General features: G+C 45.9%; 1 protein-coding gene and 1 pseudogene across 1 annotated transcript in view; one reads left to right on the forward strand and one right to left on the reverse strand.

The window, feature by feature from the left end:
* LOC137334044 (ubiquitin-like modifier-activating enzyme 1) overlaps nt 1–26040 on the reverse strand; it is a 212513-nt gene that overhangs the window by 68938 nt on the left and 117535 nt on the right. Inside the window, exons 19-21 of the mRNA XM_067998471.1 lie at nt 24407–24593; nt 20616–20704; nt 16945–17037 (exon numbers count right to left, since the gene is read on the reverse strand). Of these exons, the coding sequence (XP_067854572.1) occupies nt 16945–17037; nt 20616–20704; nt 24407–24593 (369 nt within the window). The remainder of the gene's footprint in view (nt 1–16944; nt 17038–20615; nt 20705–24406; nt 24594–26040) is intronic.
* LOC137334343 (histone H2B-like) lies at nt 19345–20239 on the forward strand (annotated as a pseudogene).

A 26040-nucleotide genomic window follows, 5' to 3' on the forward strand; every position in this document is an offset into this window, starting at 1 on the left:
TCCTTTGGTCAACATTTGAAATAGCAGGAGGGCTACTGAGAAAGGAGGTGGGGAAAAAATTAAAGGGGGTGTGGGAAGATGATACGTGTGATTCTGACAAAATGAAATACAGCGGAAATTTGATTATCTGTCTTAATTGAGGCTACACCCCCCCCCACCAATGATAGTTGATAATAATTAACGGATGGTCATACAACCAAAGCATTTCACAGCATAGGAGGTGGCCATTTGGCCCATTGTATCTGTGCTGGTTCTTTGCGAGAGCAATCCAAAATGAATCCCATAGCCAATGTTTTTTCCTCTGCTTCAAATATTTATCAAATTTTCCCTTAAAAGGTGCAATGGTCTGTGCCTCAACTAATCCCAGTGGCAAAGCATTCCATGCTCCAACAACCCTGAGTCCTCAAATCTTTGCAGGACTCTCACCTAATTGCCTGCCCCAGTCCTCTCCAGCTTAGCTGTCAGCATGGTTCAGAGGTAGCACTCTTGACTCTGACCGAAAGTCATGGGTTCAAACCGTTGTCCAGAGACGTGAGCACATAATCTAGGTGACTCTCCGGTGCAGTACTGATGGAGTGCTGCACTGTCGGAGGTGCCGTCTTTTGGATGAGGCGTTAAACCGAGGTCCTGTCTGCCCTCTCAGGTGGATGTAAAAAATCCAATGGCACTTTTCGAAGAACAGCAGGGGAGTTCTCCCCGGTGTCCTGGCCAATATTTATCCCTCGACCAACATCACTAAAACTGGTTGTTATCTCATTGATGTTTGTGGGAACTTGCTGTGCGCAAATTGGCTACTGCGTTTCCTACATTACAACAGTGACTACACTTCAAAAGTGCTTCATTGGCTGTAAAGCGCCTTGGGACATCCTGAGGTCATGAAAGGCGCTATATAAATGCAAAGTCTTTATTTCTTTAACACTCCCCTTCATTGCTGCAGCTGGGGGCAAGATAGCTGGCGCTACCACAGCCGGCCTACTGGCTCACGGTTTCTACACACCACCATCACCACCACCCCACCCCCCACCCCGCCTGCAAATCTGGTTTCCGGACCTAGCAGAGACCCCGGAAAGCCAACCAAGAATGTTGCCACGGCACTGACCGCAGATACAGAGGTGTGCACCGAAGGCAGCACCTGCTCACTCCCAATGGTTCTGTCGGCAGCACTGATCTCACGTGGAGCTGCTGATTTCAAGACAAAATACACAGCCGGCATGTTTAAATGGGATCGCGTCGGTACAGCAGCACATTTAATGGGCAAGTTCTGCACCGGTTTCTAAGGTGACAAGCTCTCTTGAGATCACCCCTGCAGACGCAATTTTCAAAGGTGAGTGGATGCTGCCGGTGGCTCTTACCCCTGTAGTTAGAACCCATGTTTGGTGTCAGTGGCTGGCTTCTTGGGGTCTGTTCTGGGTTGGTGTCACAGATAGGTGCTCGGGGAGGTGGGGGCTTCTGTAAGCTGACAGATCAGTTGATTGATGAGCTGTTGAAGCACTGGCTCATCTTCTCAGCAGAAGGACAACTCCAGCCTTTCCAACACCTCGTAGGAACAGGAGGAGGCCATTCAGCCCCTCGAGCCTGTTCCACCATTCAATTACATCATGGCTGATCTGTATCTTAACTCCATCTACCCACCTTGTCTAACATAAAATCTATCGATCTCAGTTTTGAAATTTTCAATTGACCCCCCCCCGCAACAGCTTTTATGGGGAGAGTTCCAGATTTCCCCTACCTTTTGTGTGAAGAACTGCTTTCTGACATCACCCCTGAATGGCCTGGCTCTAATTTTGAAGTTATGCCCTTTTGTTCTGGACTCCCCCACCATAGAAAATAGTTTCCCTCTATCTACCCTATCAAATCCATTAATCATCTTAAACATCTCAATTAGATCATTCCTTAATCTTCTATATTCAAGGGAATACAAGCCTGCCTTCATAATTTAACCCTTTTAGCCCCAGTATCATTATGGTGAATCTGCACTGTACCCCCTCCAAGGCCAATATATCCTTCCTGAGATGCGGTGCCCAGAACTGAATGCAGTACTTCAGATGGGATCTAACCAGAGTCTGTACAGCTGTGACATAACTCCCATTATTGACAAAAATTCTTGCGGATAATCGCAGCAAGAATAGTTGGAGCGTGAATAATTTAGGTTCCATTGTAGATACAAGAGTGCGTTTTGCCCGCACCGCTCGTACCGTGGAGTTTTGCGCGACAGGAATGCGGATTGAATCACCAGAAAATCGGTTGCACCATGAATCAGCTGCAAAATTTTCCCGATAGTTATGTTGATACCCGAGAGCAAGGTTAATTGCTGCACTCAACAAAAGGCACAGAATAGTGAATCAGGCACTCAACCCACTTTTGGGTACAGGAGCCAATCAAAATAATACCGAGGGCACTGTAATCTTAGCAGGGTAGTGGGCTAGTCTGCTAGAACCTTATCCTGCAAAAATCCGGGACCGATAAGGGTTAAAAAGAAGGCTTTCCCATGACAGGAATCACTTGGTTACACAGTTGTTTTAGTTTTACTCAGTTCACAAATTCAAATAGAGATAAAACGATCTCCAACATCAGTGGCAGACATTCGAGTTTTATCATTCACACCTCGTCATTTCTAATGTTCCTGGGTTACCAACTAATGGGTTACACTTGATGGGTTTGCACCACACCAGCATCTGGACCATCAATAACCATTTTTATTTTGTTTTGATTCACGAGTAAGCAGTTTTTGGGAGTGGGACCTTTCAGAAACGCTCAGTTAGATACATTCTTATTTTCTCCACCATTCTTTTTAAAAAAAGTTCTCTCTGCCTCTTCCTCTCCTGAAGATGCCGACTCCTGCTATGTTCTGTTGGCGCTGGCAACTTCCCATTACCTCACCCCCCAAGTGGCTATTCTCCATCGTGTGCCTCAACTGAGTGACAGCAGGTTATTTTGCCATAGGGACTGACACTCAAACGTGCTACTTGCCAGCAAGGGTGGTGATCGGAAGCAGGCTTATTTCTTTGCCGTTACCTAGCCAAGGGGCACTGGTTGAGAGCAGGTAAACCAGCACTGACCGCGATCAAGCTTGGGACCTTAATGATCTGGAACACGTAGTAGCAAAGCAGGCCGTGCATTCGCCTGTTGAGTCACATGGGGAGCTCCCCCCGCTAGAGGGTTCCACATGTGCCATGAACTGCTCTCCGACTAAGGGGACTTGGTCGCAGGACTTTTGCTAATGGGCACTTTTTCTTTTATCCCCAGAGTGGTCCAGAATGATATGGCTTCCCAATTACTCCCCCTACTCATTAGGAAGTCCTCAGCTCACACAGACCAGGTTGAGATCAGAAATCTACCAAGTGGGTGGAATAATGATACTGGTATAATTAGTACACGGGCAGGCTGACTCCTGGGGATCATGATGCAGCGTTAAGTAATTGCTGGAGTTACAGCAGGTCACAACATATAATTAAGCTAAGTGCCCAAACTGGTTTGAATCACTCCTGAGTCACAATGCTTTAGGTTGAGTGTTTTGTGAAGTTCTTTTTTCCCCCCAGAGATTGAGCAGTATAGAAGCTACAGAGTTTACTGTGAATCAAGATATTATACAGGTGAAAACTGGAGAATAGGGCCCTCTTCCTACTGTTAAGAATTCCATAGAATGTACAGCTCAGAAACAGGCCATTCGGCCCATGTCCATGCCTGTTTTAACGCTCCACAGCAGCCTCCTCCAATCCCTCTTCATCTAACCCCATCAGCATAACCTTCTAATCCTTTCGATGAAACCCATTCACAACCTTAAAGACCTCTATCAGGTCATCCCTCAGTCTTCTCCTTTCTAGAGAAAAGAGCCCCAAGCCTGTTCAACCTTTCCTGACAGGTATGACAGATAGAAACATCAGTTTTAATGAGGGAGACACTCAGTTAATGATATGGATGTAAACACGCAGCCATTTTCCCAATTCAGCACTTTTCACAAGAGCAAAAAATATAATTGAGATCGCTACTCGTGTTAAAGGAATTACAGTGTCTGGGTTTTGTGCACAGCACCTATTGTAACATTATCACAGAGTATAGGTACAGAAAAACGACTCTTGCGCAAGAAGACCATCGCTGAAAGAAGAAAGTACATTAATGTAATTCACCGTAGAGTGGTATGATGTAAGTTTGCATCCACAACTTCCCAATGTGGAATATTCCATTTTCAGCCAAGCTACCCGGGATTGGGGGGGGGGGGGGGGAGGGGAGGAGAGGGGAGGGGAGGGGAGGGAAGAGAAGGAGCAGCAGGATGACACCAATTTTAGGGGGTAGGAGATCCCTATGGGAATGAAACAAAAGCTAGATAATGAATATCGCCCTAGTGGCCATCTTAAGACTGACATTGCATGGGTGGGATATGGTAAAGAGGGACGTAAGACAGCGGAAAAACACGGCCGGAGTTTACGGTGGGGGCTTAAAAAAATGAATTTGGTCCTTTTAGCATGAAGCTGCGCCTCATCCATGACTTGATTGGATAGATAGTCTGACAGCACAAAGGTGGTCTCCGGCTGGAGAGTCTAGAACTAGGGGTCATAGTCTTAAGTTAAGGGGTCGGCCGTTTAGGACTGAGATGAGGAAAAATTTCTTCACTCAGAGGTTGTGAATCTTTGGAATTCTCTACCCGATGGCTGTGGATGCTCAGTTGTTGAGTATATTCAAGACTGAGATCAATGGATATTTGGACACTAAGGGAATCAAAGGATATGGGGATAGGGCAGGAAAGTGGAGTTGAGGTAGAAGATCAGCCATGATCTTATTGAATGATGAAGCAGGCTTGAGGGGCCGTCTGGCCTACTGCTGTTCCTATTTCTTATTTTCCTAATGGTCGTGGGGGAAAGACAGGTGTTGGAGAGGTACAGCTGGGTGTCAGCTGCATACATATCGAAGCTGACCCCATGCCTATGGGTGATGTTGCCGAGGCACAGTATGTTGGTGAGGAAGAGGAGAGGGCCAAGGATAGTAACCATGGGGGGGATCTAGGAGGTGACGGAGTCGGGGCGGGAAGAGAAGCCATTGCAGTAGATGCGCTGGGTGTTTTCTGATAGATATGAGTGGAACCACACAAGGGCAGACCAATGGGCCTGCCCAACGGAGGAGAGATGATGGAGGAGGATGCTGAGGTTCGTCGTATGAAAGGCTTCAGAGATGTCAAGAAGGACACGGAGGGACAGTGCTCCATTTATGATTGTGAGGCAGCAGCAGATCACTTAGCGCAGCATTAAAGCAGCTGTATGTGGGTCGCAATCCCCTGTTTATACAGTATAGTGGAGTGGGCCTCTGTATGGGGCTGCTCCCACAGCAGAAACCTTTCTTTTGATGAATTTACAGGTTCCTTCATTACATCTGTTTATGCAAGCACAGATGGTTTAGCAATGTGGACTTTAAGATGAGCCGGGCACATTCATCCATGTTAACTGGCAATTCTGATAGCATGTTGCCACACCGAACTAACTCAGCGCAGGGGGTCTGAGTGCTGGTGGATGACCAAAAAACCGGGGGCCCCAAATTCCTGGGGGCCGGCAGAATTGGAGTGGAGCGGGACTTAGAGTCGTCAGTCTTCTATGGTCCTGACCCTGTCCCAAATATCGGAATCGGAGTCATTTATATGGCAGGGGAGTAGAGAGAGGAACGGGCAGCTGGGCCATTTCCAGTGTTTCCTGAGAGTCTGCCAGGAATTTCCAAGTGGCACCTTGTCGCTGTGATTAAGGGCTGGCTGTTGTGGACTAAGAAAGCCTCGAATGTAGAAATAATTCTAACGGCAATCGATTGCTCCGCATTTAACACAGTTGTGGTCCTCACCTCTGTCAGGATCTGAGCTCGGTCCGCAAGCACAGCTGCATTACGTGTAAAGTGGGATTTCTGACGGGTGACACCATCCGCCCCAGTACTGCCTCTTCTGTTGACCTCTGCACAGAAGGGCGGCATAGGCGAGAAGTGCCTTCCCCCATTTATCGGATTTTGAGAGGCCCCATTTGCACTGGTTGCTGCCACCCACCCCACGCCACCCACCCTCCAGAAGTTTCAGAGTCTCTGCGACAGCTCACTCAAAGTTACATAGAATTTACAGTTCAGAAACAGGCCATTCGGCCCAACAGGTCCATGCTGGTGTTTATGCTCCACATGAGCCTCCTCCCACCCCTCTTCATCTAACCCTGTCAGCATATCCTTCTATTCCTGTTTCCCTCATGTGTTTATCTAGCTTCTCCTTAAACGCATCTATGCTATTCGCCTCAACTACTCCTTGTGGTAGCGAGTTCCACATTCTAACCACTCTCTGGGTGAAGACATTTCTCCTGAATTCCCTATTGGATTTATTAGTGACTATCTTATATTTATGATCCTAGTTCTGGTCTCCCCAAGCGGAAACATCTTCTCTACGTCTACCCTGTCGAACCCTTTCTCAATCTTAAAAACCTCTATCAGGCCACACCTCAGCCTCCTATTTTCTAGAGAAAAGAGCCCCAGCCTGTTCAATCTTTCCTGATCGGATTAACCTCTCAGTTCTGGTATCATTCTGGTAAATCTTTTTTGCACCTTCTCTGGTGCCTCTATATTCTTTTAATAATAATATGTAAAGCTGACTGGTTGCTTTACATTTAATAGCGATGTCAGCTGCGCGGAATCCGCGCCTGAGGAATTAGCGATGAAGTAACATCCTCACTAGGAATCACTCACAGTACCAGCGCACTGGATAACACTTACTGTTTATTCTACAGACAGAAAGGAAAATTTTGGGATCCAAACACAAGAGTTGTTTTACAACGAGTGAAAACGGCCAACTACAGAAAAGAACAGCTGCTCCCATTCTGCCAGCGTGTTATATATTCCGACACATACAGTGCTATCCTCATTTGCGTTCTTTTCTGGCTCTCTCTTTGACAGATTCCTGGCTGTGCATTATATCGATTCCCAGCCAGCTTTGTGCTCTCCACGGTTCCTGTCTAGAACTGTGGGAAGTTTATCAGAGCTGAAAATGCCAGAGATCCGTCAGTAACGTTTCTTTAAAAGTTTCTGGTACATTTATTGACAGAGCTCTGAAGAATGGGCAAAGCTGTGGCTTTCCAGTCACGAGTCGGCCGCGGTGTCGTTAAACATATAAAAACGCTCCAAAGTGGCCAACTGTATCTGTTCCAGAGGCCGGGCTGCCCGAGTTTTAATCCGAGTTTGCTGCCTTGTGGCTGCACTGAAATCGCTGCTTTTCCTACCTTTGTTGTTAACAGCACGCATTTAAGTGCACAGCCTGGAGTTTCTGCATGATTTCCACCCCCTCCTCCCCCCCCCCCCCCCACAGATAGCGGCTTAATCTGGGCGGAATCGAATGAAATAGCGCTAAAGAGCGCAGAATTTTAAGCGCAAGTGAGTTGCGCCCACGACCACGTTACGTTGGAGTTTCTGCTATCTTTTACGCTGGTTGAAGCAGTTCCCGCCCCCGGATCGGAATGGCGAGTTGCCGCCGATTGCGCCCGTTCGGGAGGGGGTTCATCACACTGCGCCCAGATTCTCGGGCGCACAGGCCCCGTGGTCACATTGATCCAGCATTAATCACCTGTACCTGCAGTGACCAGGCAGTCAATTGAAGCCTGACCCAGGTCTGTTTCTCCTGTGGCTCCTGCAATTACTTGAAATTCAGTTTAAATTAAGTCAATTGATCAAAGACTTGTGGCCAGCAATCAACTGAAGCCGCACAGGTGTGGCCTACTCTACTGCGGTAATTAGTTAATTGAAGACACTCAGTGACCAGCGGTTAATTGTAAATGTCTTAACTTTCTGATCTTCAGCCTCACTCTGAAGGGAATTCCATCCCCTTCCCCCACTTTGTCTTTTATACAACCCCACCCAGCACCTTGAGGCCCCATTGGCCCTGTTCCAGTCACAAATCGATTAGGTTGATGAGTTTGGGCGGAAACTTCAGCGTAACTTCACCTCGGCAAAACCGGTGCAGTATCTGGTGCATTCTGCCGATTGCGCCCCTCGCGGAAACACCATGCCCACATGTTTAGAGCTCCACCATGCCCAAGTTCACAGCGGTGAACAGGCCACTGCCATTTAAACAATATGGCCAACACTACACCTTCAGCGTATAAAAACATTAATGAAACTCTTTTTCTATCGCTTTCTCTCTCTTTCTCTTCCCTCACAGCCTGCCTGACTGTGGGACTTGTGCTTCCTTTCGCTGGAGAGTGAAGCACAGGGAGAGTGTTCTACGAAGGTGGGGCTATCCCAGCACTCTCAGTGGCAGCGAATGGCCTCCATTTAAATGATAGTCCGTATAATTTTACGGTCTCTCCTACGAATGGTGGGGTAGCTCTGGCTCCAGATCATTTCCTTGTCTCCGGCAAGAAAAACAAGGGCAAAACATATCAGGTTATGATCCGGAAACGGAAGAGCAGGAGTTTGCAGTCTCGCACAAAACTCCAGATGAACGTGGGTGCATTGGTACACCCGTTTGTCTAACTCAAGCTTCTCTAGTGGCTCAGTGGGTCCATGGACTTTGTAGTATCAAGTTGAGCTGCACACACCCACTCGTCTGTGTGAAGCTAGCTAGCTCAGCCAGGATGTTAAGAATGGCCTCAGTCTCTCAGCTGTGGAATGGGGAGATGGAGAACAACCAGTCTTTTAATTGCTATCCAATAAGTCTACTGAATAGTGTGCCTGTGGATACTGGGCAAGGTCAAGATTGGGTCTGGCTGTTATGCTCCCTTGGGTGATTAGCCTGCCAGTATTTGTTAGGTAAAGCACCAATAAGTCAGAAGGCTCGAGCCCCACTCCAGAGACTTGAGCACAAAATCTTGGCTGACACTCCAGTACAGTACTGAGGGAGTGCTGTACTGTCAGAGGTGCTGTCTTTCGGCTCGAGACATCAAACCAGACTGCCCTCTCAGGTGGACGCAAAAGATCCCTTGGCACTATTTCGAAGAAGAGCAGGGGCGTTTTCCCCTAGTGTCCTGGCCAGGGGAAAACTCTGGGGATTTATCCCTCAACCAACATCACTAATTGTAAACAATTTTACAACACCAAGTTATAGTCCAGCAATTTTATTTTAAATTCACAAGCTTTCGGAGATTTTCTCCTTCCTCAGGCAAATGTTTCAAGATTTTCTCCTTCCTCAGGCAAATGTTGAAACATTTGCCTGAGGAAGGAGAAAATCTCCGAAAGCTTGTGAATTTAAAATAAAATTGCTGGACTATAACTTGGTGTTGTAAAATTGTTTACAATTGTCAACCCCAGTCCATCACCGGCATCTCCACATCACAACATCACTAAAACAGATTATCTAGTCATTGGGATCTTGCTATGCACAATTTGGCTGCCACGTTTCCTACATTGTAACAGTGACTTCATTTCAAAAGTATTTAATTGGCTGTAAAGCGGTTTGGGACGTCCTAAGGTCGTGAATGGCGCTATATAAATGCAAGTTCTATCTTTCTTTCCACGTTCAGGAGAGGAGGGCAAGATTATAAGCTTTGGAAAACCTATAGCTACTAGCTTGTTACCAAGAGGCTGTTAGAGTGATGCTCTCCTGAAAACCGGTGCCACATAACATTGTCTTTGTGGCCCTCGTTTAGTTCAGGTTGTAGGAGAGCTGGAATAAGGGGTCTGGTTTTAGCAATGTAAACACAGGGAGCCAGACCCAGATAAAGAAGCACCATTATAAAAAGCGCCTTTAAACAAGCAGTAAAATTCAAAGCACTGGCCAAGTACACAATACTGACATCACTTCAGTAGAGGGCGAAGAAAAATATTTCCACAATTCCTAGATGTCCACGTGTGGTCTTTGGCAGGAAGCCATACTCATATTCCCCTCCTCCCTGCCCCCCGAAAGTAAACTTGTGAGAGAATGGGAACTCTGTAAGAGAACCAGATGCCGCCCCTCCCCCAACACTAGTAGTTTCACACACTCTCATGTGCACTTAATTATATTGTGGTTTGTTGTTTTATCAAATTAGTCGGAACCAGTTTGTCCACCGATTAAAATCAAAACCGAAATAAGTCAGACCTTCTAAAGACTTAAAACAAGCAGATTTTTCACAATTCCATTGTACACCCTTCCCCAAGTCAGAACTACACATCGCCGTGCCCCTCACGAGAAACGAGCCACCTTTGCACCTTCTGGGAAGTTGTCCAATGTGTTTAACTTTCAATTAAAAAAAAGTCATTTGTTTGTTCATCAAAAGGTGGGGAATGTTGGCGCTGGGATTCAGAACATCTTCCCACACTTTTCACTTCGTGCATCATTAAACATCCTCGGGTCAGGTAATGGCGCAGGCCGGAGGCAATGGAAAGCTTCCTCTACATTATCCCAACCACAGAAAAAGACCAGTGCTGAGACCACGGTCAACAGTTCCACTGTACTATACAGCGTCATCCATCTCATGTGGGCTTTCGGGAGCGAGATTGGGCGTTTGGCGCCAATGTCTACCGAGGCCCTGCACCCACTAAGAAATGGGCACACCCATTGTAGAACTGTTCATACTTAGGCAAAGAAAGGTTTGGAGGGTCGTGCAGATATTAGCAGGAAATTTCAAATCATATGCTCTGTCCCCAAGTCCAGTGTAAAGGCCCACACGATTCACAGGAAGAATATTGTTGCTGGTCAGGTCATGCCGCAAAAATATTTTATCGCAAAAATAAATAGCTTGAGAGGGGAGAATTTCGTCCAATAGGTGAGGTGAAAGGACAGCGTACGAGCTGCCCACTGCACCACCCTGTCCCAGGTGGTATTGCATTTAAGGTGGGCAAGGAAGCATCCCATGTCCAATGATTTAAAGTGCAGTCGCTTTTGTTTCATAGGCAAACATAGCAGCCAGTCTGTGCACAGAGAGATCCCACAAACAGCAGATGAGATAATTGACCAGTTTAAACTATTTTTGGTGGTGTTAGTTGAGGGAGGAATGTTGGCTACATTGGGGGAACTCCTTGCTCTTCACATAATGCCATTTAACATCTCGTATGAAAGACAGCACCTCACGCAATGGAGCGCTCCCTCAGTACTGTGATGGAGTGTCAGCTTACAATTTAGGCACAAATAGGGCTTGATCCCATAACATTCTAACTTTAAAGGCAGAGACCGCTCCCAACTAAGCTCTGCAGACATTTATTAATCCCACCCTCCCTGCCCTTTTTTGTTACTACGCAGCATTGGACTTTAAACTGAGCAAGAGTAAGTGTGATCCTGCACTGCAAATGGGGGCAGGAGAGAAGGGGTTAAGTACAATTCTGTAAGTCAGGAAGGGGAGAAGGCAAAATATTGTGCACTGTAAATCGGTGGGCAAAATTACAACCAAGAAAATCAAGAGAGTCCTGGGATATGTCACTTGCCTACACTCTTTGCCTCTTTATGATTGAGAAACCAAGGCAGAGAGAGCAAAGTAGCCATTAAGTGACACCAAGCTAGGGATTTAAAAGCTTGTGGATTGTAGGAGGAAGGTAATATAGAGGAAGGTAAGATAAAGGAAAGTAAGGAGATCGACAGTTTTGTGGTCATGGGGAGGAATAACTTTGAGCAGGAGACTGTATGACTAGTGTTCTTTTTTTTTAAAAAGACGTTATTCTTTTCCTCAACTATTTTCTTGGCCAATAACTTAAAATATCCACTACTCACAGCGAATTACAGTAAACATGGCCATATCAGTGCTGGACTGTCCAGCAGGTGTATGAAACAATTGTGGGAAGAAGTGTGCAACAGTGGAAGACTGGTTTATCAGAGTAAATAAGGTGCCAGAGGAAATGTATTATTGGGCTGGACAATAAGAGCAGCAAGCTGGTTTTATTAGATTAGTGAAAACAATTTCTGACACACTGCACAGTGTATATGGATTACAAAGTTACAATGCCAATACAATCTTGACAACCCTCTCTCTGTTCCGCAGTTACTAAACCCGTAAATTTGAGTTTTTTTTCTTCTTGTATGGCTACCAGCCCAGCCCACAGAGCCAAGTCAGTGGCTTGCTTCCCCTTCCAACCATGGAGAGGGGGAGGGAGCACCCAAGTGTACTGTATATTTAGTTTGTGGTTTCCATTAGCCTCATCTATTTACTGGCATTTTTTAAACTTGAAGGAATTGAGGGATAGTTGCATTATCCAAACTAACCCAGACAACCGTGGATTTTACTTAAAAGCTGATGTACTAAAGATTGTTTACATGTAGGCACCATTTCAGTTCCTCATTTTAAAATTAAGACCTTTAGTATTTTATGTGGTCCATTTCACTCACGTTTCCTGCCTGGTATGCACCAACTCACTCGGGGCGGAAGTTGCAGGTGGCCTGGTTCCTGGACTCTTCCAATGCTTGTCCTGAGAGAATCTTTTGGAGGGGCACAAGAAGGGCCTAGGTGGCGATCAGCTTATCCTAGCCGCGGGGGGAGATGGAAGCGCTCCACCGCCAAGTGACCTTCTTCTCTAGCAGCATGGTTGCAAACCCATGGAGGGGGGTGTGCAGCAGATATTGCAGGCAAACCCATGCCTTATGGTTCAGCAGAGAAATAGGTGATCAAATGGATTGCCAAGAAGGGTTTTTGAGGTCAGGACAGTGGACTTACTTAAGAGAGCGCTAGGTGTTTGTAATGGGAGGACAATAGGACTGGGTGTTCTGGAAAGATGAGATCAAATTAGCCAAAGGGCCTCCTTCATCCATAGCTATCTTGTGATCTTTCATGCGCGCTACAAACATCCCATTGAGATATTACTCCATGTCCTTCAGCCACTGTCAAACCTTGCTGTGAGTTGTTGACATTATATGGTCACATGGTATTTAAATACCATCCATCTATCAAACGAGACGTTAACCTGAGGCGCCGCCGTGGACGTAAAAGATCCCGTGACACTATTTCAAAGAAGAGCAGAGGAGTTCTTCCGAGAGTCCTCGCCAACGTTTATCCCCCAACAAACATCACTAAAACAGATTATCTGGTCATTATCTCATTGCTGTTTGTGGGACCTTGCTGTGCGCAAATTAGCACCATGTTTCCTATATTACACGGTGACTACACTTCAAAAGTACTTCATTGGCTGTAAAGCGCTTTGCTACGGCATGAGGTTATGAAAGGCGCTATATAAATGCAAGTTCTTTCTTTCTCTTTCTAAATGTCTTCAAGATATCTAGCTGTTAACGTGCGCTGTTCAGTAATTGGTTTTACCGTAAATGAGGGACACAAAATGTATAATAAATGGCACTGCAAGGACTGTTTTGTCCTTGCATGGCACAATGTTAAATGTGGTGGAAAACAAGGCTTTAATTTCAGCCCAATGAATAAATAGGTTATTCTTTCCAGCCCAGCTTAAAACCATCCCATATGTTTTCAAGGGACATACTCAAGAAACCTGGCTTTGTAGCAAACTGCACTGAAAAGCTAAAATGAAACCAAGTCAAGCACTCCTCGTTGGGAGCAGAGCCAGCAAGATCTGGGTGTCAAGAGAGTTCATGTTTTTTTTTAGACTTATAAAAAGTGATCTAATGCAGTGTTCAGAAGGAGCCTTCCTCTGGACCTGTTCTGATGCAAGACTGGCTCAGTTGAATAGTCTGGAGTCTGTTCCGGTTGGAGCTTTGCAGTAAATAACCATGGCCCAAACCACAGATTCACTGGACTGAGTTTTCAGGCCTCCTACCCGCCGGAAACTGGGTGGTAGCCGACTGAGAACGGAGTGCAAGAACTTACCGACCCGTTACCGCCATTGCGGTGGCCAGCGCCATTTTTGCTGGGGTCCTCCGAGTAGGCGGCCACTGAGGACGCCCAGCTGATTCAAATATTTTAATCGGGAGGTCCTATGACATCGATTGGACCCCCAGTGCCATTTTTGGACTGAACTGGGCACCGTCCAAAGAACAAAGACTTATCTTTACAGGTGTGGCCGATGATGGAGAACTGCACGTTTGTCACTATTTGCACTCTTCCGATGTAAATGTGCCAAAGTGTACAAGTGAAATGACCTTGCTTTCCCAGGCAGTCTTCCATTCAAGTCTATGCCAGGTCCAAACCCGCTTAGCGTCTGAGATCAGGATTATTCTGGAGTGGTGTGAGAGTGGGGACCCAGCAGAGCAAAATAAGGACTTGGGAGTTGGGACGAGTGTCTGAAGATAGGTACCGATGGTAAGTGAAATTCGAACTCAAGAAAATGAGGACAGAGTAGGGTTAAATCCCGAGTTTCTCAGTCAGGGCCAGGGCGCAGAATTAATAGTAAACATTTTTCAACTAACATCATTAGGAAGAGTCTCAGAGTGCACATTTACAGGACGATTGTAAATCAGTAGACTCCATCTGCCTGCCATCGCTTTTAATATTATTATAAACACTCTGCTTTAGAAACAGTAAGGATGTTAAGTGCACTGGCACAGCATCAATTTTTTTTTGGAAAATTGGGCACCATACCTAAGGGGTAGGGCTGGAATGGACGAGTTACTCCCTCAGGCGGCTTCTGTTGAAGCCTGGCACTGAATTAGGAGATTTTCGATGCCTGGCCTCTTCATGTTGCACTCACTTGTCAAACTCAGTCTGGAACAATTCACAACCATTTGTAAACACACGGGTTCCTGCTTGACTCCTGAGGTCAGGCACCTTTTAGGGCTGTGTGGCAGTGGGCCGTTTAGCTTTTGCCAAGTGGAGACAAAACAAGGTGAAAGACGGACTTGGGAACATTTGTTTGCTCTCAGTATTATTCTGATTCATGCATAGAATCTCAGTATTTTAAGAGACATCTGTACTGCCTCAAAGACTCAGCAGTTTCCTACATTACAAAAAGTGTAAAGCACTTTGGAATGTTCTGAGGTCATGAAAGGCGCTTTATAAATGCAAATTCTTTCTTTCGTAGCTAAAGGTAATGAGCTACACAGCGCAGAAGATCCCAGGCTTGATTCCCTGGCCTGTGACGTTAGCTGATTTCAGCTGGCGTGGCAGGCCCCTAATTTTAACTCTGGGTCGAGTGGGTGGCGAGGCCAGCCGGTCGCACCCGCTGCTGCAGAAATCGGGCACAGGATACTTTAACTCCCGGGCCTTGTGATCTCACTCGTGCCAGTGACTCCTGCTGGGCATTAGGCGAGGGCAGGCTTGCGTTTGGCTGTGATGCCTCCCCCAAAGTCGAATAGCTTGCTGAGGGGTCACTGCCTAGGCTCAAACGGAAAGAACGGCCACTGGCGCAGAATGCCGGAGAGGGTTCGGTGAAGCAAACCTCAGCATAAGTCAATACCTACAGGAGAGGGGGAGACAAAGGCGGGGGAAGAAACTAGAAAATAAAATATAACTATCAGGAAAAACTGAGGGCTGGGGCTCTTTTCTCTAGAAAAGAGAAGGCTGAGGGGTGACCTGATCGAGGTCCTTAAAATTATGATGAAGTTTGATCGGGTAGACGAAGAGAGGATGTTTCCACTTGTGGGGGAGACCAAAACTAGGGGTCACAAATATAAGATAGTCACTAATAAATCCAATAGGGAATCATGGAATCATAGAAAGGTTACAGCACAGAAGGAGGCCATTCAGCCCATCGAGTCTGCGCCGGCTCTATGCAAGAGCAATCCAGCCAGTCCCACTCCCCCGCACTATCCCCGCAAGTGTTTTACTTTCAAGTACTTATCCAGTTCCCTTTTGAAGGCCATGATTGAATCTGCCTCCACCATCCCCTCAAGCAATGCATTCCAGATCCTAACCATCTGCTTTGTAAAAAAGTTTTTCCTCATGTCACCTTTGGTTCTTTTGCCAATCACCTTAAATCTATGCCCTCCGGTTCTTGACCCTTCCACCAATGGAAACAGTTTCTCTCTATCAATTCTGTCTAGACCCTTCACGATTTTGAATACCTCTATCAAATCTCCTCGCAACCTTCTCTGTTCCAAGGAGAACAACCCCAGCTTCTCCAGTCTATCCACGTAGCTAAAGTCCCTCATCCCTGGAATCATTCTAGTAAATCTCAACTGCACCCTCTCTAAGGCCTTCACATCTTTCCTAAAGCCCAGAACTGGACACAATATTCCAGTTGTGGCCGAACCAGTGTTTTATAAAGTTTGTTTCATAACTTTATAGTCATGTTTCAAGACTTCATCAAGTCATGTTCCATCGAGGCTTCCTTACTTTTGTACTCTATGTCTCTATTTATAAAGCCCAGGATCCCGTATGCTTTTTTAACCGCTTTCTCAACCTGCCCTGCCACCTTCAACGATTTGTGCACATATATCCCCAGATCTCTCTGTCCTGTACCTTTTTTTAGAATTGTGCCCTCTAGTTTATGTGGCCTCTCCTCGTTCTTCCTATCGAAATACATCACTTCGCATCCACATCTTCGAATTCAGAAGAAACTTCTATACCCAGAGAGTGGTTAGAGCGTGGAACTTATTATCAAATGGAGGCAAATAGCATATATACATTTAAGGGGAAGCTAGATAAACACACGAGGGAGAAAGGAACAGAGAGTTATGCTGATGGGAGGAGGCTCGTGTGGATCATTAACATTGACATAGACCAGTTGGGCTGAATGGCCTATTTCTGTGCTGTTAATTCTATGTAACGAGGAACAACATTCCCTCATGTCCCCCCAGGGTTAATAATTGCTGGCAGCTCCAATTGCTTCTCCGACTCATCCGTGCTAATATCCTGTGCATAACTGTCTATCAATCTTCTAATGCAGATGTTACAGTGACAGACAGCCTGTGCGTACAGGTAGTGTGAAAAGCTGGAGACCAGTGCGGCGGGGACTGCCCTGTTACGGGTTAGGCGCAGTGATTAATTACTTACAGGATGTCACTAAGCCGTGACCGTTAATTGGGTCTCGGAGATTTCAGCTCAGCTAACTCGGCAAACATTAAACACAAATCAGCACGCGCTGTGGTTTTTGCTCCCCACCCCCCGCACCCCGCACCTCTTGCAGGAGAGGATCATGTTCCCTGGCTTGTCTGTACGTGCCATTTCTAAGTGCTCTCTCCAGGTGTGTGCTGCTTACCTTGTGGCGGTCGGCGGGTGGAATGTTGTAATTCTCCGCCCTCAGGTTGGAGGCAGCAACAATGAAATCCATGTGGAAGTTTGTGTCGTCGTCCTGCGAATTTAATAATTCTCATTACTTAAAAAAAAAGGAATTGTGCAGCTCTGTATATAAAAAAAACGTAGCTTTTTTTTTTGTCGGTTTTATTGAATAACTTCTTCCCCCTTTTTTTCTCTCAGTGATTGCCCCCTGTGGCATTTACTATTGTTCCAAAATCTGCCAGCTGTGTCAGCTTGGCTCAGTTGTTCAGTTTCAAGCCTCACACCAGGCCTTAAGAGCCTAAACTAGATTGCAGTGCAGTGTTGAGTGAGTTTACTTTTAAAAATGGTGTGGACTCTTTAATGGATAAATCCTAACTTACCAAAATCTGTCAGTTTTAGCAACGTCAGCTAGATGTAAACTAATGGGCATATGGATTTAAACTTTGCTCACACCTCTGTGCTCACAAAGATAAAAGATTGGATGCCCCCGTGTTAAGATACGTCATAAATTCAATTATTTTTTTTCTTTTACTGTTCAGCTGCTAAGAGGAGCATAATTACATCCAGGGGCGATTTGTTTTTTGATTTCCCTCCATTTGGGAAAGCACATTACTTGTGCTGGGAACTTGCAGTGGTGTGGAGGGGCTGGGTTGGGGGGTGGAAACGGAGGGGGCATGGAGGAAGTAAGGGAGGGAGGGGACAGGAGAATAGGAATTGCTGGTGTCAATGTGTCCCATTGCTGAGTGAACTATCTATGTGAGCGGATGATGTCGACCTGGGAGTAGGTGCTACACTTTGTCAGACGGGTATGGTAGCCTAGTGGTTATGGCACTGGATTAACAACCCAGATGTCATGAGTACAATTCACACCATGGTAAATTTGCGAATTGAATTCAATAAATTTGGTAATTGGTGGGCACCAGAAAATGATGGTTCTTATAATAATCCAACTGGTTCACTGTAGGGAAGGGAGCCTGCCACCCCTCTGTAGTCTGGCCTACATGTGACTGCAGTTCCACACTATGTGGCTGTCTTTTAAAAACCTCGGGCAATAACAGTTGCTCAACAGTAACAGTTCATCTTAATTCCGGTTCTTGACACAATGTCTTCAATTCCCATGATCAGTACAGGTGCAATTAGTTCAGTACTTCCATAGGAACAGGAGTAGGCCATTCAGCTCCTCGTGCCTGCTCCGCCATTTGATAAGATCATGGCTGATCTGTGATCTAACTCCATATACCTGCCTTTGGCCCATATCCCTTAATACCTTTGGTTGCCAAAAAGCTATCTATCTCAGATTTAAATTTAGCAATTGAGCTAGTATCAATTGCCGTTTGCGGAAGAGAGTTCCAAACTTCTACCACCCTTTGTGTGTAGAAATGTTTTCTAATCTTGCTCCTGAAAGGTCTGGCTCTAATTTTTAGACTGTACACCCTACTCCTAAAGTCCCCAACCAGCGGAAATAGTTTCTCTCTATCTGTTCCCCTTAATATCTTATAATAATCCCTGTAGGATTCCCAGTGAGAACCTGGATAGGGGCAAGGCATACCCAAGGTCAACCTGATCTGCCCACTGCATTCAAGAGGATGAAGACCGAGATGAAAGGGTTTTTTTTTTAAAGTTACTTTCTTCTCAAATATCAAGACATACTTGAGACTGGGAATTACACTGGATGGAGGATCAAGCTCCACTCTTGCTATATTTTTTAAAAGAAAACCAGTTCTAAATTGGTTTCAACTCTTGTCACTAGATCCATGCTTTCGTTCCATTTCCTGTGCAAATTGGATCGATTTGTAATTTTAACAAAAAAAATTTGCGGTTTCTGCAACCTTTAACCTCAAACATCTGTGTAACTTCTGGAGCCAAATGAAAGAGCTGCCAGAGCTTAACTGCCTTTGCTGGTCAATTGTGACAATGCAGAAGGATTTATTAGCTTCACAACAAGGAAAAAAAACCCCACCGGGTTAGGGAAAGGAACCAGTCACACTTTCTATTTTAATAACAAGGCTTAATAATCCCCCCCCCTCCCGTCCCCTCCAAAATCCTCTTGCCTACAGGACTGGGATGACTTCACTGCTGTTGCTTTGCGCTCTGTACATTTTGTTCTTGGTCAGTCAGATGTATGGCACACAAATGGAAACCCATCGCTATGTTTGAGAGTCTCTGATCTAAGCTCTTGGGATATCTAGAGCTATGGAATTTCTGTTTGATACACAGTATTCACTCTATCCCCATAGCAACACACTCCACTTACCCAAGTCCAGAGAACGCAAGTGCGGGTTGGCAGGTCCCAAGCACAGGGATTCCTAAGTGTATGTAAGGGGACTGCTGGACTTTAACCAGCTAAAACTGCCAGTATAGAGCACTGATAAACTTCCCAATGCTTGGACCACCAGCTAGGACATATCCTCTGCATTTGGGCATTGGCTTTCAGGGTTATCTGGAGCTGAGTGGGAAGAATCCCAGAGGTCAGTGGCAGGTCTACTCCTCCAGATTCCATTACTGAGCCAGGCCAGCTAGTCTATCTTCCATGGTACAATGCAATACTGTGGACCTGTCTAGTTCAGGTATCACATTACTCAGCCTACCAGAAGGATAACTCAGTATGAACTTGCATCACTAAGTTGTCATCTTGGAGCCAATTTGACTGCAAAGAGACCATGTTTACCTTTCTCCCCTGCCTGCTCCTCCCCCCCAGGAGATAGTCATTTGTTGGCTGCTGGGTTCTGCAGATGTGCCCATCATAAGTAATTAATAAATCCACAGATCCTTGAATAAACTGCTAGCAGCCAAAACCCTTCAAAATGTTTCCTGGCTCAGTTACAAGCTGTCCAGTGACGCCATCCCCACAAGAATGTAAGGATTTCTGTGTCTGTTGCCTGAGGAGCGGAAACCTGGAACCAAGAAGGGCGGCAAGAAAGCCATGAGTAAAGTCATGGCAAAGGGCAGCAACAAACGGAGAAGGTCGAGGAAAGAGAGTTACTTCATCTACATCTACAAAGCGATGAAGCAGATTCACTCTGACACCGGCATCTCCTCAAGGCCATGAGCATCATGAGCTCCTTTGTGAACAATATTTTCGAGGGCAGCGCGGGTAAAGCTTCTTGCCTGGCCCATTACAACAAGCGCTCGACCATCAGATCCAGGGAGATCCAGACTGCCGTGCGCTTGCTGCTGCCGCCTGGGGGAAGCTGGCCAAACGCGCCACGTCGGAAGGGACAACGGCTGTGACCAAGTACACCAAACAAGTAAAAAAAAACTCCACAATGTACTGAAAAAAAAAAGAATGCACTGTATGAAGGAGAAGTGATGGTGTTACAAGAAGAAAGCTAACATTGCAAACTAGATTTTTCCACACGACACAACATTCAGAGCTCAGGGCAGCAGAATGTTTGAAGAGTAAACTGTTGAAACAATTACATCGAACATAACAGAGTAGGGTAGAGCTCATCTGAGATCATCGTTACTTCATTACCCCTGTCACCGCAAAGAGGAGCCTGCAAACCTCGACCAAATCAAAATTTAAAAGATATACCTGGCAGACGGAAGTGCCAAGAACTCTCCAAGAAAAGCAATTAGGATGAAGGGAAAACGTGACGAGTTCATGCAGAGGTTCTTCGATGAACCAGCAATAGATGAGGCTGAATTTACCTTCTCAAAGTCAATCGGTTGCATCTTGCATCCACTGAAGGTCTCATGAGAGGCAAGGTACATTTTCACCTCCTCCAACCTCTCACTATCTGCAAGAAAAAACAATAAAAGAGAAAGTTAGTGGCATAGTGTGAAGCTGATGAGAAATCTGTCCTACCCTGTAAGTGGATTACATCATGTCTTGGCTTTATCCTTTAAATATTAGGAGAGGCGACTTTTTTTTTCTTCCGGCAGAAGATGATCAGAAAAATTAAAACGGCCAAAAATGATCATCCGTTTATGTATTTGGGGGTTTAATAAGATTATTTTGGTTTCTGCTATCTGTCTGAATCAGCTATTTTATTGCGTGCACTCTTATTTTGGACCAAGGTGTTGGTGAAATGCTACAGAGGGCAGCAAGCAGCTATTGTCAGGCCCCTGAGCTGGGTAATGAAAGACAATTCTGCTCCATCCTAACAAACTGCTAATATTCGGATTTGCTGAATTCAGTCGCGGGAAAATTTAATTTTCTGAAAGCTGCAAAGATTTATCCAAAAAATATTTTTTTTTAATGAAAACACACGAGTGCATATATATATATACACACATATATATCAGAATGAGCACACTGACACTAATGGGAAGCAGTCACACTCCCAAGGACATCACTGGAGCGAGTCTGCTCGAATATTTACCCGGCCAAACAGATCACTTGCCGAGCTCAGTTGAGGCGTGCAAAATTCAATTTTCAGATCAAATTTATAACAGAAAATAAAAATGGGAAATAAATGTGGGGCATTGTGAGCGGAAAAGAGCTCAACATTCCCAATACTCCCCACAGCTGCCCTCTCCTTTCATGCCGATAACAGAGGTTTCGGATAGTTACATAGTACTTACGGCACAGAAACAGGCCATTCGGCCCAACAGGTCTATGCTGGTGCTTATGCTCCACGCGAGCCTCCTCCTGCCTTACTTTATTTCACCCTATCAACATATCCTTCTATTCCTTTCTCACTCGTGGACTTATTTAGCTTCCCATTAAATGCATCTGTGCTATTCGCTTCAACTACTCCACGTGGTAGCAAGTTCCACATTCTCACCGGTCTCTGAGTAAAGAAGTTTCTCCTGAATTCCTTATTGGACACCCCCACAAATGGAAACATCACCATCAGTCGGCAATGGGGAAATGGTTTGTAACTGCAGGCTTTGCCATCATAATAGCTCACTTGTTTTGACACTGACAGTAATCAGAAAGTATATTCTCATCTGACAAACTGCTGCATCCATTAACATTTTAAGCTTGCTGCCCCTGCCATCAAAGTAGCTTTGTTTTAAATGCACCCAAATCAAAAAGGATTTCCTCTTACAGTCTAGCAAAGAAAGGCAATGACAAATTATAAATCGAGACACGTGATCCTCACACTGGATGTGCCGTCCCTTTCTTGTCCCATTGTGATATTATGATCACCTGACAATCATGATAAACACACAATAATAGATTGTGCCCACCAAGGCTTGGCCTATTCACTTGGAACAATCGGAATGCATCTTTAGGGCGAGAGAGGGGGTTGGGACTCCTTGGGCACAATTTTAAAAGGGAAAAACGGGTGGGTTGGGGGCGGGGGGCATTCAAAATCGCAACCATTTCAAACCCGTCCCCAACCTGCCTACTTCTGGTTTTCAACAGGGCGGGACGAGGGGCAGGCGACCAACCCACTCCCAGCAGGCAGGTTGGTGATTAAAACCTTTCAAGGAAGCTGCAGGCCTCCATTTTTCCAGAGTTTCCAATTTTTTTTTATTCGATCATGGCGTTGCTGGCGAGGCCGGCATTTATCGCCCATCTCTAATTGCTCTTGAGAAGGTGGTGGTGAGCCGCCTTCTTGAACCGCTGCAGTCCGTATGGTGAAGGTTCTCCCACAGTGCTGTTGGGAAGGGAGTTCCAGGGTTTTGACCCAGCCACGATGAAGGAACGGCGATATATTTCCAAGTCGGGATGGTGTGTGACTTGGAGGGGAACGTGCAGGTGGTGTTGTTCCCATGTGCCTGCTGCTCTTGTCCTTCTAGGTGGTAGAGGTTGTGGGTTTGGGAGGTGCTGTCGAAGAAGCCTTGGCAAGTTGCTGCAGTGCATCTTGTAGATGGTGCACACTGCAGCCACGGTGCGCCAATGGTGAAGGGAGTGAATGTTTAGGGTGGTGGATGGGGTGCCAATCAAGCGGGCTACTTTGTCCTGGATGGTGTCGAGCTTCTTGAGTGTTATTGGAGCTGCACTCATCCAGGCAAGTGGAGAGTATTCCATCACACTCCTGACTTGTGCCTTGTAGATGGTGGAAAGGCTTTCAACCCCTGGGGGCCAGGATTTCAACCCATAGGGGCTGGGATTCCCGGTCCTTCTCTTTTACGCCACATGAAAGTAGGCGAGAAGGCCTGAAACTGCCAGGTATTTGGCTTTCTGACACAGGTTGTGGGCCCGGAGGAGCAGGAGTGCTTCCCCCAGGCCCAACAAGCCTACCTGTAGCGAGCCCCCAGTGATCGTGGATCACCCTCCCCACAACGATCTCCGACCTTCGCCCCCATTCCCTCCCTCCAACGATTGCAGACCCCCGCGATGACCCCAGATCCTGATACCCCCGGTGACTTACCCCCCAATCCCTCACCCATGACTGCCTCCCTCCGCACCCCGTGCCTCCCCCGCCCCCCCCCCCCCATCCATACAAACAAAGACTTACCTGAACACGTCCTCTCCCTGGCTGGTCTTCCGTCCAACCGAGACCAGCCTGTCAATCAGCCAGTCTGTTGGACAGGAAACCGACAAAAAAATAAATAAAAGACGTCCTTACGTCAAAATCGTAAGGACGTCCGGGAAACCCCTACTTCTGGGTTTCCCATCTGCAATTTGATCCTCCACCCCGTTCCCGGCTTGGGGGTCAAAATCATGCCCCTTGCATTCACACAAAATAACAGTTACAAAGTAAAAAAAAAACATTTGGGTCACAAAGGAATGCTGGGATCTAGATTCACCTCCGGGATTCTCTTCATTGGAAGCGGCCAATCCCAGCTACGATGAGGTGGACAGATAATGAGCGTAGACCAGGCACTTCCGCCAAAGAAAGGAAGGTAAAAATTGGAGTGGAACACACTCCTGAGACTGCCCTCACACATCTCCAAGCAGACAGCCATATTGACTCATTGCAAGAGGTCGCGGAACAGAACTCCAGCCTGTCCTTTTTACGTCAGGAAATGTATGTGATGTGAGCCCAACGAGAAAAATCATAAAATAATCTTGCAAAAATAGAGCCTTTTATGACGCATGCACACGTTCCATTTTTTTTTGCTTAAAAAAACAGCATAGAATCATAGAAGTTACAACATGGAAACAGGCCCTTCGGCCCAACATGTCCATGTCGCCCAGTTTATACCACTAAGCTAGTCCCAATTGCCTGCACTTGGCCCATATCCCTCCATACCCATCTTACCCATGTAACTGTCCAAATACTTTTTAAAAGACAAAATTGTACCCGCCTCCACTACTGCCTCTGGCAGCTCGTTCCAGACACTCACCATCCTATGAGTGAAAAAATTGCCCCTCTGGACCCTTTTGTATCTCTCCCCTCTCACCTTAAATCTATGTGCCCTCGTTATAGACTCCCCTACCTTTGGGAAAAGATTTTGACTATCTACCTTATCTATGCATGAACAGCAAAGGTGACCAGTTGGTTTATACGAAAGAACAATGCAAAGGTAACGCTGTCTCTCTTATGTGATATTGAGCGACAACACAAAACACGAAGAGAATCATTAATGGGCAAACCTACCCACTGGACTTTCAGTCTCCAGCTCTTTGTCGCTGGTGTGGATTGTGACCCCCGATTTTGGAGTGAATGGAGGAACATTGACGGACAGAAGCATCTTCTGGATTGCAGCTCTGTCCTTACATCCTGGTATGGAATAGTTCTCCGCATACAGGTTAGCTGCTGCTACAACGTAGTCCATGTGGAGGGTCTGTCAATTAAAGGGAAAGAAAGTCAGCCAATACCAATGCACACAAAATAGAGGGATAGAACTGAAAAGCAGAGGAGTTATGTTAAACTTGTATAGAATCTTGGTTAGACCACGCTTGGAGTATTGTGCACAGTTCTGGTCTCCATATCATAAAAAGGTGCAAAAAGATTTACTAGGAGGATACCTCAGAATTGAGAGGTTATACCTATCAGGAAAGATTGAACAGGCTGGGGCTCTTTTCTCTAGAAAAGAGAAGGCTGAGGGGAGATCTGATAGAAGTCATTAAGATAATTAAAGGGTTATGATAGGGTAGATGTAGAAAAAATGTTTCTACTTGTGGGGGAGTCCAAAACCAGAGGTCATGAATATAAGATAGTCACTAATAACTCCATTAGGGATTTCAGGAGAAACTTCTTCACCCAAAGAGTGGTAAGAATGTGGAACATGATACCACCAGTGCACCATGGCTGCGGTGTGTACCATTTACAAGATGCACTGCAGCAACTCGCCAAGGTTTCCTTGACAGCACCTCCCAAACCCGCGATCTCTACCACCTAGAAGGACAAGGGCAGCAGGCACATGGGTACACCATCACCTGCACGTTCCCCTCCAAGTCACACACCACCCTGACTTGGAAATATATCGCCCGTTCCTTCATCGTCGCTGGGTCAAAATCCTGGAACTCCCTTCCTAACAGCACTGTGGGAGAACCTTCACCACATGGACTGCAGCGGTTCAGGAAGGCAGCTCACCACCACCTTCTCAAGGGCAATTAGGGATGGGCAATAAATGCCGGCCTTGCCAGCGACGCCCACATCCCATGAATGAACATTAAAAAAAAAATTAAGGAGTGGTTGAGACAAATAGCACAGATGCATTTAAGGGGAAGGTAGATAAGCATGAGGGAGAAAAGAATAGAAGGATATGCTGATAGGGTTAGATGAAGTAGGGAGGGAGGAGGCTCGTACGGAGCATAAACGCTGGCATAGACCAGTTGGGCCGAATGGCCTGTTTCTGCGCTGTAGACTCGATGTAACTCGATTTAACAACGGAGTTCAACATTTACCAAATTTTCAAATATCAAAATCCTTTCAAACATCCAAAGCATATTTTCCAGCAGCAAATTACATGCACATTTTTTAAAAAATTACTATTTTTGCACTCTCTCCCTAACGTCTAGTGAGATCCTGTAAATAGACTGTTACAATAGAGAGCTTGGAATAGGAGAGAGGGGTAAAACAAGGGGCAGCTCCACACAGTCCCGGAGATACCTTCTATATTATATAATCACATTAAATCACATCCTTTTTCTAATTACCCACAGTGATACTCATCGGACCAGAGTGTCTAAGATTTGAGTGGGCTGTCTGGAAATTTCTAAAATGTGAACCACACGCCAGAATTCCAGCCTTCAAAACAGAGCTCCATTTTTTTCCATTTACTTCTC

The sequence above is a fragment of the Heptranchias perlo genome, chromosome 17 (assembly GCF_035084215.1).
Source record: "Heptranchias perlo isolate sHepPer1 chromosome 17, sHepPer1.hap1, whole genome shotgun sequence".
In the NCBI taxonomy this organism is placed as follows: domain Eukaryota; kingdom Metazoa; phylum Chordata; class Chondrichthyes; order Hexanchiformes; family Hexanchidae; genus Heptranchias; species Heptranchias perlo.